The 14,073-nt window shown below is 40.0% G+C and overlaps 1 protein-coding gene across 1 annotated transcript; it reads left to right on the forward strand.

Annotated features, from left to right (window-relative positions):
• The first annotated feature begins 1,257 nt into the window (after positions 1-1,257).
• Positions 1,258-12,907, forward strand: LOC140737779 (granzyme K-like). The gene is made up of 5 exons (XM_073064414.1): positions 1,258-1,407; positions 4,043-4,202; positions 9,825-9,978; positions 10,987-11,256; positions 12,616-12,907. The coding sequence occupies exons 1-5, from the start codon at positions 1,347-1,349 to the stop codon at positions 12,760-12,762; spliced, it is 792 nt and encodes a 263-aa protein (XP_072920515.1). The 5' UTR covers positions 1,258-1,346; the 3' UTR covers positions 12,763-12,907.
• Positions 12,908-14,073: the final 1,166 nt, after the last annotated feature.

Raw genomic sequence — 14,073 nt, forward strand, 5'->3', positions numbered from 1 at the left:
ATAGGAATCTAGAAGATTATAAGGCTAGCGGGAAGGAGCTCAAGAATGAAATTAGGAGAGACAGTAGGGAACATGAGAAGGCCTTGGCACACAGGACTGAGGAAAACCCCAAGTCTTTGAAGAGCAAGAGGATAAATCATGAGAGAATAAGACCAATCAAGTGTGACAGTGGAAAAGTGTGTACGGAACAGGAGGAAAAAGCAGAGATACTGAATAAATACTTTGCTTCAGTATTCACTACGGAAAAGGATCTTGACGATTGTTGGGATGACTTGCAGCAGACTGAAAGACTTGAGCCTGTAGATATTAAGGAAGAGGATGTGCTGGAGCTTTTGGAAAGCATCAAGTTGGATCAGTCACCTGGATGGACAGGATGTACCCCAGGCTACTGTGGGAAGCGAGGGAGAAGATTGCTGAGCATCTGGCGATAATCTTTGCATCGTCAATGAGGACAAGAAAGGTTCTGGAGGATTGGAGGGTTGCAGATGTTGTTCCCTTATTCAAGAAAGGGAATAGGGATAACCCAGGAAATTATCAGCCAGTAAGTCTTACTTCAGTGGTTGTTAAGTTGATGGAAAAGATCCTGAGAGGCAGGATTTATGAACATTTGGAGAGGCATAATATGATTAGGAACAGTCAGCATGGCTTTGTAAAAGGCAGGCCATGCCTTACAAGCCTGATTGAATTTTCTGAGTATGTGACTAAACACATTGATGAAGGTAGAGCAGTAGATGTAGTGTATATGGATTTCAGCAAGGTATTTGACAAGATACACCGTGCAAGGCTTAGTGAGAAAGTAAGGAGGCATGAGATCCAAGGGGACATTGCTTTGTGGATCCAGAACTGGCTTGCTAATAGAAGGCAAAGAATGGCTGAAATGTCGAAGTTCTTCAAATTGACTGTCATTGAATGCCTGTTAAAATTGTTGACCAACAAATACAGCTTTCTTAATCTTGACATCAGTTATTCTGTCTTGAATAATGAAGACAGAAAGGAGCGGAGTGATGATGGCACTAAATGGCAACTCTTTTTCTTGCATCTTCAGAAACACTTGTTTAATATCTTTATTTTACTCTTTCAGAGTTCTTTTGAAGACCCTGACCTGGAGTTAATGCTGACTACGGTTCTTTGTCTTAATGGGACCTGCTCTTGGAGTTTTATAATTGGCCGTTGTTGTTCGGCATGCCAAGTGCTCGGCCTAAGAGTCTGCAAATCTTGCAAAATTTGCAAATCTTCACGTTCATTATTGGTTTAGGGTGTTGGTGGGACACTGAAATAAATAAACCACTTCCCTCCAAGTTCACTATAAATTCAATAACTTTGGTGTTATCACAGAAGAAACAACGATGAATCCTTCACTGTACAATCCACTTGTTTTGTTAATTGTCATCTTCCTAGCTCCAGCGTGTAAGTAGCAAAATAAGGAATACTTAAATACTTTCCATTCATGAAAGCATTTATTTTAATTATATTTAATTTATGCTGCACATCATAAGCATGGTTTATGATAAGTACTGTACATTTATTGTTTTAGCTACATTAATATTTATCTTCTATATATGCCAATAGATCTCTACTTTATTGTTTCTCGTAATTTTATTTCTAATTTGGAGAGGACAACTATATAAAATGTGGTTACAAAATTTCAATGAGCAACATGTCAAGCAGCATCAATGGAGGGAAGGAAATTGTAGAAGTGTCGGCTTATTGTTTCTCCAGCCCGTGGCATCTGCTGTTTCTTGTGTCTCCTTGTACTGCTATCAATTTTTCCTGCAAATCTACTTCGTAATATTTAATTTTAACTAATTACTATTATCTTGAGGATTAAGGAGAAGCTGTTGAATTTAATTTTGCAGCTATGTAGGATTCTGGTCACCTCACTACAGGAAGGACGCGGAAACCATAGAAAGGGTGCAGAGGAGATTTACAAGGGTGTTGCCTGGATTGGGGAGCATGCCTTATGAGAATAGGTTGAGTGAACTCGGCCTTTTTTCCTTGGAGCAACGGAGGATGAGAAGTGACCTGATAGAGGTATACGAGACAATGAGAGGCATCAATTGTGTAGTTAGTCAGAGACTTTTCCCCAGGGCTAGCACGATATGGCATAGTTTTAAGGTGCTTGGAAGTAGGTACAGAGGAGATGTCAGGGGTAAGTTTTTTACGCAGAGAGTGGTGAGTGCGTGGGATGGGCGGCCGGCGGCGGTGATGGAGGTGGAAATGATAGGATCTTTTAAGAGACTCCTGGATGGCTACATGGAGCTTAGAAAAATAGAGGGATATGGGTGAAGCCTAGGTAGTTCTAAAGTAAGGACATGTTCGCACAACTTTGTGGGTCAAAGGTCCTGTATCGTGCTGTAGGTTTTCTATGTTTCTATGACTGTCTCATCAGCTCACTGCCATTATCATTCCCCGGTTATTCCCAGCTACCCCCAGTTGCTGCCTCACTTACCCTTTAAAAGAGCGATATCTTTCTTCATTGTATGGCGTTCCCAGTAGTTGCCCATGGACCATCCCGCACCCCCTGGGCCAGACGGTTCCACGTATTCCTTGGGCACTTCGCTTTTACCAACATGTGTATATCTTTAGTGTGCATCTGGTGAACCTCTCCCTGAAATATCTCCAAAATAATTCCCACACTATGCGAAATAGAAATGATGGGTACCAGTTAAACAGCTCTTCCTTAAAACCGCAGAGTATGTACTCCACAATCTGCCACTTTTGAGGACCTGAACTCATGACGTCTGTTGTATTCCTTCACATCACACTCGCAAAACGTGTACTCTGAAATGCAGCTCCTCGATCGGATGAGTTTCCACGTCCCCACTCTGGTGTCGTGAAATGTCAATAACCACCCTTCACAACTGGTGGCTTCATCTCACCAAATTAATACGCAAAGTTTTGTCTCTTACATAAACAAACATGCACACACACACACACCACATTTATACCTACCAGTTCAGCTCTCTGTGTTCATGATTTCTCACATTTCCGTGTACCACTGACCTGAACAGATCCAAGTGTAAGTGCTATTTCTTAAAAGACTCACCCAGTCAGACTGCTAAAATCGCTGGCCACACGATGGGTCAGGAAGGAATCCCATTCCTGACACCAAATGTTGTTGCGTGAATGAAATCGCTGGAGAAAATTACTGGTAGATACAAAACAGCTTCCTTATTCGACAAAACAAGGTGCAGCAGGCATCATTCGGAGACGCTTTTGGTCGAAAGATCTCCAGGCCTAACATGGGGCTCAATATTTTCTGTGCTCAACATCAAAGGACAACTTTATATTTACAATGTATGGACGATACTTTCTTTGAAACTAGGCACAAACTTCACACCTCCTGATTTGCATGCACACCACAGACATCTGATTTTCATGAATTTTTATCAACATTGTCTAGACTGGGATTCATGACTTTTAAGGACCCATTGTTCAGAGATGCTCTCCAAATTAAATCCACAATGCATATTCAGATACGGACACTTGTAACCAAAGTCATCTGTTAAGTGCAAATGTGCTAATCCCCAAATTCCCTCTAACACCTTCGACACATCTATTCCCGGGTTGCGGTTTTGGGTTTCTCTCCCTCTACTATAGATGCTCCCCTCACCCGAATCTCCTCCATTTCCTGTACATCTACACTCACCCCATCTTCCCTCTGCCGTAACAGTGATAGAGTCCCTCTTGTCCTTGCCTACTCGCCCATCAACCTCTGCATCCAACACATTATCCTCCGCAATGTACACCATCTGTAAAGGAAACCTACCACTAATCATATCTTTACCTCCCCCCACCCCCCGCTTTCTACAGCGATCGATCCAATGCCATATTGGGCTGAGTCCATTACTCTCTGCACCTTCTTACACTCTTGTACAATCAAATTGCTGTGCAAGGCCATGGTACAACCACTCTTGGGTTATCCCTGTCAAGGGTAATTAGAGATGGCTAATAATTGCTGCCATTGTCAGTGATGTTCACATCCTGTGTGTGAATAAACATGCACGTGAAATAAAACATCAGTATCTTCTATATATTGCAGATCCCGGAGCTAAAATTATTGGAGGTCATGAAGTCAAACCACATTCAAGACCTTATATGGTATCTCTCCAAATATATATCGGGAACAATATGTATCATCCCTATTGCGGAGGTGCTTTGATCAGACCAAACTGGGTACTAACTGCAGCACACTGTGAAAAGTAAGCTACGTGTTGTATGAATAAAAAAAAATTTGTGATTAAGTGCTTAGCTCCCAATCCTAGCTTTCATAATATAATTACTTTTACACTATTGTCACAAATTCATTAATATGTGTATCATCGTACTATTGGTGTTTATTTTTATTAGCAAGTGTCAGTTTGAATGGTCAGATATATACTCAGTGGCCACATTATTAGGTACCTCCTGTAGCTAAAAACAGTGGCCACTGAGTGTCTGTTCATGGTCTTCTCCTGCTGTAGCCCATCTACTTCAAGGTTTGACATACTGTGAGTTCAGAGATGCTCTTCTGAACACCACTGTTGCAACGTGTGGTTATTTGAGTTACTGTCGACTTCCTGTCTGCTTGAACCAGTCTGGCCATTCTCATCTTCCCTCTCTCATCAACAAAGCGTTTTTGCTGCAGAACTTCTACTCACTGGATGCTTTTTCTTCTTTATCACATCATCTCTGTAAAAGCTAGAGAATGGTTTATCCAAAAATCCCAGGAGACCAGCAGATACTCAAACCATCCCGTCTGGCACCAACAACCATTCTTTCTTTTTAAATCTTTTTATTAATTTTCAAATACATAGGCATAATAACAATAGCAATACAGAGAAATTGGGAATATATTGTAAAACAGTATATACGAGAATAAGCTATAGATAACACAAGTGTACTAAGCCTCCCAAACTCTTGATTTAATTAAACATGATAGAAAAAAAATAATAAAAATATTGGAAATAAAAAAAATTAAACTAAACTAAACAAAACTAAACAAAGCTGGGCTATTATATTACATCGGATACAATCAATAATGTCAATAACTCTGCTCCTCTGTCCAAATATTTAAGGATAATAAAAGGGATTCGGAAAAGGTCGAGTTACATCATATGAAAGTTTTGAATAAATGGCCTCTTTGAATTTAACTGAAGGGTCAAAAGTGACACTTCTGTTTTTTTTTCTAAAATTAAACAAGATATAGTTTGGGAAACCATTGGAATGTAGCAGGATGATTAATCTCTTTCCAATTCAATAAAATGGATCTTCTGGCCATTAATTTAACAAATGCAATCATCCGACGAGCTGAAGAGGATAGATAACTATGTTCCACCATTGGTAAGCCAAAAATTGCAGTAATTTCAAACTGTTGAAATAATATCAAAAATGTTTTTACAATATTTCTCCAAAAGAGGACCAGACCAGAACATATGAGTCAAAGAGGCTACCTCCAAATGACATCTATCACAGACAGGATTTATATGGGAGGAAAAATGAGCTAGCTTGTCTTTAGACATGTGGGCCTTATGCACCACCTTGAATTGTATCAGTGCATGTGTAGCACATAAAGAGGAGGAGTTAACTAGTTGAAAATTTCTCTCCCATTTCTCTGTAGGTAAGGGAGTTGAAGTTCCTTTTCCCGTTCATTCTTGATTTTATCTGATACACCTGGCTGTATTTTCATAATCATATCATAAATAGTTGCTATTAAATCCTTCTGATAAGGGTTTAAACCTAGTTTTTTCCCCATGATATCGGTTTGTTATGAATTCTGAAAAGTATGTAACATATTATTCAATAAGTTTCTAATTTGTAAGTGTCTAAAAGTGCGACTTGGGCAGATTATATTTATTAGACAACCATTTAAAAGACATGAAACAGTTATCCAAGAATAAGTCACGAAAACATGTTATACCCTTCGTTTTCCATACCAAAAAGGCTTGATCCATAACAGAGGGTTGAATAAAGAGATTAGATATAATAACGCTTGATAGAATAAATTTATTCAAGCCAAAAAATTTACGAAATTGAAACCATATTCGTAGTCACACGAGTGAATCTGCAGATGCTGGAAATAAATAAGAATGCAAAATGCTGGCAGAACTCAGCAGGCCAGACAGCATCTATGGGAGGAGGTAGTGACGACATTTCGGGCCGAAACCCTTCATCAGGAGTGAAGTAACATGGGATGGTGGAGAGGGGATAAGAAGTGGGGGGAGGGATGAAGTAGAGAGCTGGGAAGTGATAGGCTGGAGGGAAATGGGCTAGCGGGAAGGTGGAGAATTATGGGAAATAAAAGAGAAAGAAAGGTAGGGCTGGGGGGGAGATTATAGTCAGGGGGGAAAAAGAGAGAGAAAGAGAACCAGACCAAAATAATAGATAGGGATGGGGGTAGGGGGGGCAGGGGTATCAATGGAGGTCTGTGAGTTGGATGTTCATGCTGGCAGGTCGGAGGGTACCTAGGCGGGAGATAAGGTATTGCTCCATCAACCTGCGTGTGGCCTCATCTTGATGGTAGAGGAGGCCATGGACAGACATGTTGGAGTGGGAGTGGTCTGTGGAATTGAAGTGTGCGGCCGCAGGGAGATCCCACCACTGCTGGAGGACCGAGCGCTGGTGTTCGGCGAAACGGTCTCCCAGTCTGCGGCGGGTCTCCCCAATGTATAAATGGCCACATCAGGAGCACCGGATAGAGTATATCACCCCAGTTGACTCGCAGGTGAAGTGGTGCCTCACCTGAAAGGACTGTCTGAGGCCTGGGATGGTGGTGAGGGAAGAAGTGTGGGGGCAGGTGTAGCACTTCTTCCGTTTGCAGGGATGAGTGCCTGGAGGGAGGTCCGTGGGGAGGGATGGGGGGGATGAATGGACAAGGGAGTCGCGTAGGGAGCGATCCCTGCGGAAAGCCAAGAGTGGGGGAGGGGGAAGGGGAAGATGTGGTTGGTGGTGGGATCATGTAGGAGGTGGCGGAAGTTACGGAGGATTATGCGTTGGATCTGTAGGCTGGTAGGGTGATAGGTGAGGACCAGGGGGACTCTATCCCTGGTGGGCTGGCGGGGGGATGGGGTGAGGGCAGGGGTGCGTGAAATACGGGAGACACAATGGAGGGCAGAGTTGATAGTGGACGAAGGGAAGCCCCTTTCTTTAAAAAAGTAAGACATCTCCTTTGTCCTAGAATGAAAGGCCTCATCCTGAGAGCAGATGCAGCGGAGGCGGAGGAATTGAGAAAAAGGGATCGCATTTTTGCAGGAGACAGGGTGGGAGGAGGAATAGTCCAGGTAGCTGTGAGAGTCTGTAGGTTTGTAGTAGACTTCGGTGGATAGGCTGTCTCCAGAGATAGAAACAGAGAGATTTAGAAAGGGGAGGGAGGTGTCAGAAATATTCGTAGTGTATATTTAATTATTGGATTAACCATTTGGTTATTTAATTTAGAAAGAACAAAGGGAAGTGAGGTCCCTAAAATAGAAATCAATGAAAACCCTTGTATGGATTTACATTCAAGGTTCACCCATTGTGGACTTTGAATTACATCCAAGTTCTGTGTCTGAAATATTAAATATCGAATATTAATTGCCCAGTAATAAAATCTTAGATTCAGCAATGCCAAACCATCATCCTTTTTAGACTTCTGTAAATATTTTTTACTTATCCTAGGATTTTTATTCTGCCATATGTATGAAGAAATTTTAGAGTCAATGATATCAAAAAAGGATTTAGAAATAAAAATTGGTAGCGCTTGAAATAAGTATAAAAATTTAGGTAAAATAATCATCTTAATAGCATTGATTCAACCAATCAGTAATAAACAGAATGGGGACCATTCAGTAAGCAATTGTTTAACCTGATCAATTAAAGGTAAAAAATTGACCTTAAATAAATCCTAATGCTTCTTAGTAGTTTTAACACCCAAATAAGTAAAATAGTCTGTGACCAATCTGAATAGTAAATGTTTATAAATTGGAACTTGCATATTTAATGGGAAGAGTTCACTCTTATTAAGATTCAGTTTGTAGCCAGAAAAGCTATTAAACTGAGCAAGCAGAGATAAAACTGTAGGAATGGATTTCCTAGTTTTGGAAATATATTGTAACAAGTCATCTGCATATAATGATAGGTTGTATGTCCCATTCCCATGGGTAATGCCAAAGATGTTGGATGAGTCACGAATAGCAATAGTTAAAGATTCCAAAGCAATATCGAATAATAAAGGGCTAAGAGGACAACCTTGCCTAGTGCCACGAAATAACTGAAAAAAGGGAGATCTTTGATTATTGGTAAATACCAAAGCCGAAGGGGTATGGTATATCAATTTAATCCAAAATATAAATTTCGGACTAAAATTAAAATTCTCAAGTGTACTGAGTAAGTATGGCCATTCAAATGCTTTCTCAGCGTCCAGTGAAATGGCACATTCTGGAGTTCTAGGTGAGGGAGTGTAAACTATATTAATTAATCTCCTAATATTGAAAGATGAATAATGATTTTTAATAAATCCAGCCTGGTCAACAGAAATAATTTGAGGCAATATATTCTCCAATCTGGTTGACAATATTTTAGAATAAATCTTGAAATCCACATTCAGCGAGTATATAGGCCTATATAATGAACATTCAATACGATATTTATATTTTTTTAAGAATTAGGGAAATAGAGGCTTCATAAAAACTTTACAGACGAAATTTCCAGTGGGGTACTATGGAACACTTTTAAAGCATATATCCGTGGACAAGTTATTCCATATTCTGCTGGAGTGAAAAAACGAATCAATAATGAAATACTTATGCTGGTTGACAAGATTAAAGAAATTGATAAGAAATATTCTATTGCTGCTAGTAAGGAGCTTTATAAAAAGAAAGTTGAACTTCAAATGGAGCATAGTCTATTTTTAACCTCCTTCATTGAAAATCAATTAATTAAAATTAAGACCCAGTTTTCTATACATGGTGATAAATCTGGTAAATTACTGGCTAATCAGTTGAAAACTGCTTCCGTTAAATGCCAGGTTATCAAGATTCATAAAGGAGATGGTACGCTGACAGTTGATCATGATGAGATAAACAAACGTTTTCAGGAATTTTATAATTTTTATATCAATCAGAATCTCCTGATGACCCCACTATAATGTATGAATTTTTAAGGAAATTGAATATTCCAAAATTATCACCCAATGAATATTAAATGAATATTAGATGCCTCTATTACAGAAGAAGAAATACAGGAGGCTATTTTTTCGATGAATTCAGCTAAAGCACTTGGTCGGGTGGTTACACAGTAGAATTTTTAAAATCTTTTCACACTATACTTTCTCCTTGGTTATGCAAAATCGTGAAGGATGCAGTAACCATAGGTAAATTACCAACAACCATTCCACAGTCAAATTCATTTAGATCGCATTTCTTACCCATTTAGATATTTAGTCCGAACAACAACTGAATCTTTTGACCATGTCTGCCTGGCTTTTATGCACCGAGTTGCTGCCACATGATTGGCTGATTAGATATTTGTATTGATGGCTGGTGTACAGATGTACCGAATAAAGAGTTAACTGAATGTGTGATACCAGGTCCACAACTAGACTTTAGCACTCTACGTAAGCGTAGGAGTGATTTACAATGAGCTTGTCTGATCAACACTTTGAATCAATTTCAATCAAGAGTATAGTCTTGGCCCTTGCTTCAACACTGATTGGCTTTTGGAATTTGCACATTAACTACCAAATATAGTGTTGCTGAATTGTATATTTCCATAAAGTTTACTATTTGATAGTTTGCTTCCTGATAAATTTCTGTAAACTATTTTTTGAGCAAGTGTAATTAATTATCTTGATTTTCGATTGGTAACAGAACAATTGAATCAGACCAGTTTCTTCTAGCAGTTCTTGGAGATCATTCTCTTTCAAAGCATGCGATAAGTGAACAAAGACTGCGCATCATCAGACAGATTCCCATTACAAAATACAACAATCAGACTAAGAAAGATGATATCATGCTGCTGCAAGTATGAATTTTTTCTCATTCTTAAGCAGTTTAAAGTAGTTAATTTGCTTATTAGCAATGTTTACTTTACTGAACAACAACTGTTGAATGGTTTTTGTGACTTGGATGAGAATTATTGATTGTGGAGAATATTAGTATTGGCAATGATCCCTCCCATCCGTCCAACAGTCTCCTTGATTCCCTTCCGTCAGGCAGGCGGTTCGATAGAAATACGACAAGAACTGTGAGGATGAGAAACAGCTTCTTCCCCGAGGCTGTAACATGACTCAACTCCCTGCCACCACCCAGGTCTCATCAGTTATGAAGCGTCAGTAGCTCGTACTCTTTACTTTTTAACTGTGCAACTTATTATTTGTTAATTTAATTGTGGTCATATTACTTCATGTGTTATGTGTATGAGGTACAGTATATGTACTGTGTTGTGATATCGGTCAAGAGGAAGGTTGTTTTGTTTGGCTGAATACATGTGTACGATTGAATGACAATAAATTGAACTTGAACTTGAGCTGTCTAAGCCTGGGCAATATCACAGTTAACCCTGTCCTTGACAAACAAAGGGTTAGTAAGTTAATTGGGCACATGAGTATAATTGGGTGGCTGGAAGAGCCTGTTACTGTGTTGTATCTTTAAACTAAATTAAATATAAACTTTAATTAAAAGTGTGACAGCTGCTAAGTCTGACTTATTGGAGTTTCATCATTAACAAAGAAAGAGTTAGAGTGAAGAACCTTCACAGTAGGATCAGTGCTTTATGATCATCATCCAGAACACGGTTTTCATGACGAATTATCGATTCCATCATAAGATATGTAATTGATATTTGAGTTTATTGGTCACTTTTAATTGAGTCTCTGTCACATTGATCATCTGAAAATAAAGTAAGAATTCTGGAAAACAAAACATTTAAATAGATAGACTAACAAATCTCTTCAGGATTAAACAGATCATTCAAGATATTCTTCACTTTTAGGATCACAAATATGTGAATTCAATGTTTTTGTGTCAACAGCTCGAGACTGATGCAAAAATCAACCAGTATGTGAAAGTACTCAACCTTCCCAAACGAGGAATCACCGACATGAAATCTGGAACAAGGTGCACCGTGGCAGGATGGGGAAAAACAGAAATAAACAATTACCCTGACACACTTCAAGAGGTGGAGGTCGAGGTAATTGATCGCCGAACATGCAACAGCATGGATTATTACAATCATAGACCTGAAATAACCCAGGACATGATCTGTGTTGGTGACAGCAAGGGCAGAGGAGATTCATGTCAGGTGAGTGTGATGTCTAGCCGTGTTATCAGTAACATTTCTATCAAGCGATTGGATTAAGTATAAAAACCCCAGTGATTCACTGGGGCCTTCTACAGATTGAAACTTTCCACCCTTCCTCAGTGTTATTGTGACTGACTCTTACTTGGCTTTCTGAAGGGCTACTCAGTTGCATTAAAAAGTCTTCAGAATGTGGTCCAGCATTACCTTAGGGAAGCTAAGGGAAACTAGATTAGGCCATAAATGCTACACTCACAGGCAATGTCCATATCCCCAAGTGGATTAAAAAATAATAATCAGATAAGTAAATGAGTATGATTATGGAAGAATCGCATTTTCTAGAATCTCATATCTAGGCCCTGAATTTAGATGTCAACATAACTCACTATGATTTCTCCACCAATAAGCTTTGTCTACCGTCAGTGTGATGATGAAATCGGCAGATGCAAGAGAACAGAGTCAATCCGGAGAAATGTAACATATTGACATGTCTAAAATGTAAAGAGAATTTATTTAGAATTTATTCTAAATCATGTCAGTTTGCAAATAAGGATCACGCTAGATCTAGTGCTGTGTCTGATCCTAACATCCAGTTGGGACAGAGTGGATCAGTCTGTCTGACACTCTGTACCCATGAGGTGCCCTGTGAGACAGGCCAGGCTCGGGACGCTGAGCAGAATCAGGAATTGGTTCCTGAGGATTTGCCTCCATGAATATCCTGACCACCTTCAACAGCTCAGTGAAAAATGTCAGAGATGATTAAAAACTACACAAGCATATTTAATAAAAATTGTTTAAAGACAACTGAACATAATAGCAAATAATTAAAAAGGTTAAAATAAAGTAAATTTAATAGACCATTTCCCATTATTTAGTTATTTCACAGATCAGTAACTCCATTCAGTGAAGGAGGTTACTGTTCTTGTGTCAGCTAGTCTTGCTTAAAAGCAGGGGGTCGGGTACAAAGTGAATCTGGCCAGATGCACGAGCTGGGTTCAGTGGAGAGTCGAGTGGCAGAGTGGAGGGACAGCTACACCAGCATTTGACATCTGTTTCATTCTGAACTTCCACATTCCACCAGAATTTGAAGTCAAACTGAAGTACAGATTGCAGATGGCTGACGGTTTTCTACACAATGGCTAATTTAGGAATAAACTCAATCCAGGCCATGGGAAACATTCCATGAAAAGACTCTTTGTGAGTCCAGTTACCTACATTTGCTCCTAAAGTAAACTCACACCACCTCGGTACAGCTGGGCACAGATAATGAATTGTGATCTGATGTCAAACTGACAGTTTGCAGTCTGTCGCTTTAGCTAATTCTGCTCAATTGTCACCTTCATCTTTTTCTCTCTCTTCCAGGGTGATTCAGGTGGCCCTTTGATATGCGACAAAATGTACACTGGGATCGTGTCCTTTGGCAAAGGATGTGCAATTGCCAAAAAGCCTGGGGTGTACACTTTACTAACAAAGAGATACATTGATTGGATTCGGGATACAATTGGTTGACCGCTGAAGAATGCTGAAGAGCTGTACTGAGTTATCACAATCCTGCTTCACTCTGCTTTACTTACACTGATGCTCAGTTAATTGGCCTAGAGGGCCGGCTTGCCTCTATCCTTACCTTTTCTGTTTTGCATAAAATGTTACTGCAAAATGCAATAAAAAACAATAATTATCAAATCCCTTGCCTTGTGAAATCCCTGTCCACTGATGTAAGTTATGAAAGTGAACTGAACCACATGTAGGTGACATTTTAGACTAGCAGCAGTGACTTGCTTTGCACCATAGAGATGTCGATAGTGGAGGCAATTAGATTGTGAGATCATTAGGATTTGCATTAAAATATCACAGATTGATGGTGGAGTAGCTTTATAGAGGTTGTCGCAACTTCATGGACAGAAGGGGCTGCCCGGTGCTGTGAAGTTCCTTGTTCTATCAAGTAAATATTTAACTTTGGAACTGAATGCTCCTCTTGCACTACCAATCATCGAATGAGATTTACAGGAAGATGTTGTTTCCTGCTTCTCATTGCTAACTGTCACAACTCCAACAGTGACCTCAGGTCAGCTGCAGGGTCATCAGCCGGGACCACCACTCATTGATATTTCTCTCCCTTAGCCCTGGTCCATCTCCTGGTGGCACAGCAGTGACACGGGCCTCCCTGTCACCGCCTGCAGCTTCCAATGGGGTTAGTTGGTCCCTCAATTATGTCCTTCCTCCTCAGCCACAGCCAAAAGCTGCCCTTTTCTGCCTCTTCAGCCAGCTCTCTGGTGGGCCTCCTGAGCTTCATTCCTGTCACTGCCCTATCACAGGGTAACCTTGTCAGGGTAGATGATTGCCTCATGTCTTACACTCAGCTGCTAGGACTGAGTACTTCAGCCTCTTCCGCTCATGGGCAGCCTCCACTCCTTCCTCTCATGGGACGGTTAACTCAATGAGAACCTCTGCACCGTGAGATGGAGCAGCTGCTCTCAATTTATCAATTGTCCTCAGCTTAATTTGCCTATATAACAGAAGCCTAATTTCTCCATGATATCCAGATGCCTCATTAATTGAACAATTATCTCAACTCTCCAAATGTTTCACAGAATGATATAAAAAGTCTAAGAAACTTTGCAATTCCCATTTCCAACCCCAGTTGTAGGTTGCACACTTTGAAGGCAGCCACTGCAGGGAAGCTGCATGTTGAATGAAATCAAATTGGGACAGTTAACATGATTGAGAATTGAAGAACTGTGGGAGGGAGGGAATCAGGAAGAGAGTGGGCCACTCTAAAACAGAGGTCAGAAAGATAACTGAGGAACTGAGATGCAGAAA

This window comes from Hemitrygon akajei, chromosome 13 (genome assembly GCF_048418815.1).
Source record: "Hemitrygon akajei chromosome 13, sHemAka1.3, whole genome shotgun sequence".
Classification (NCBI taxonomy): Eukaryota; Metazoa; Chordata; class Chondrichthyes; order Myliobatiformes; family Dasyatidae; genus Hemitrygon; species Hemitrygon akajei.

Excerpts from the sequence above, each read along its gene's own strand:
- LOC140737779 (XM_073064414.1), top strand. The coding sequence starts at position 1,347 with ATGAATCCTTCACTGTACAATCCACTTGTTTTGTTAATTGTCATCTTC. Across the intron at positions 1,408-4,042 it reads CATCTTCCTAGCTCCAGCGT|ATCCCGGAGCTAAAATTATT; the intron begins GTAAGTAGCAAA and ends TATATATTGCAG. Across the intron at positions 11,257-12,615 it reads GCAGAGGAGATTCATGTCAG|GGTGATTCAGGTGGCCCTTT; the intron begins GTGAGTGTGATG and ends TCTCTCTTCCAG.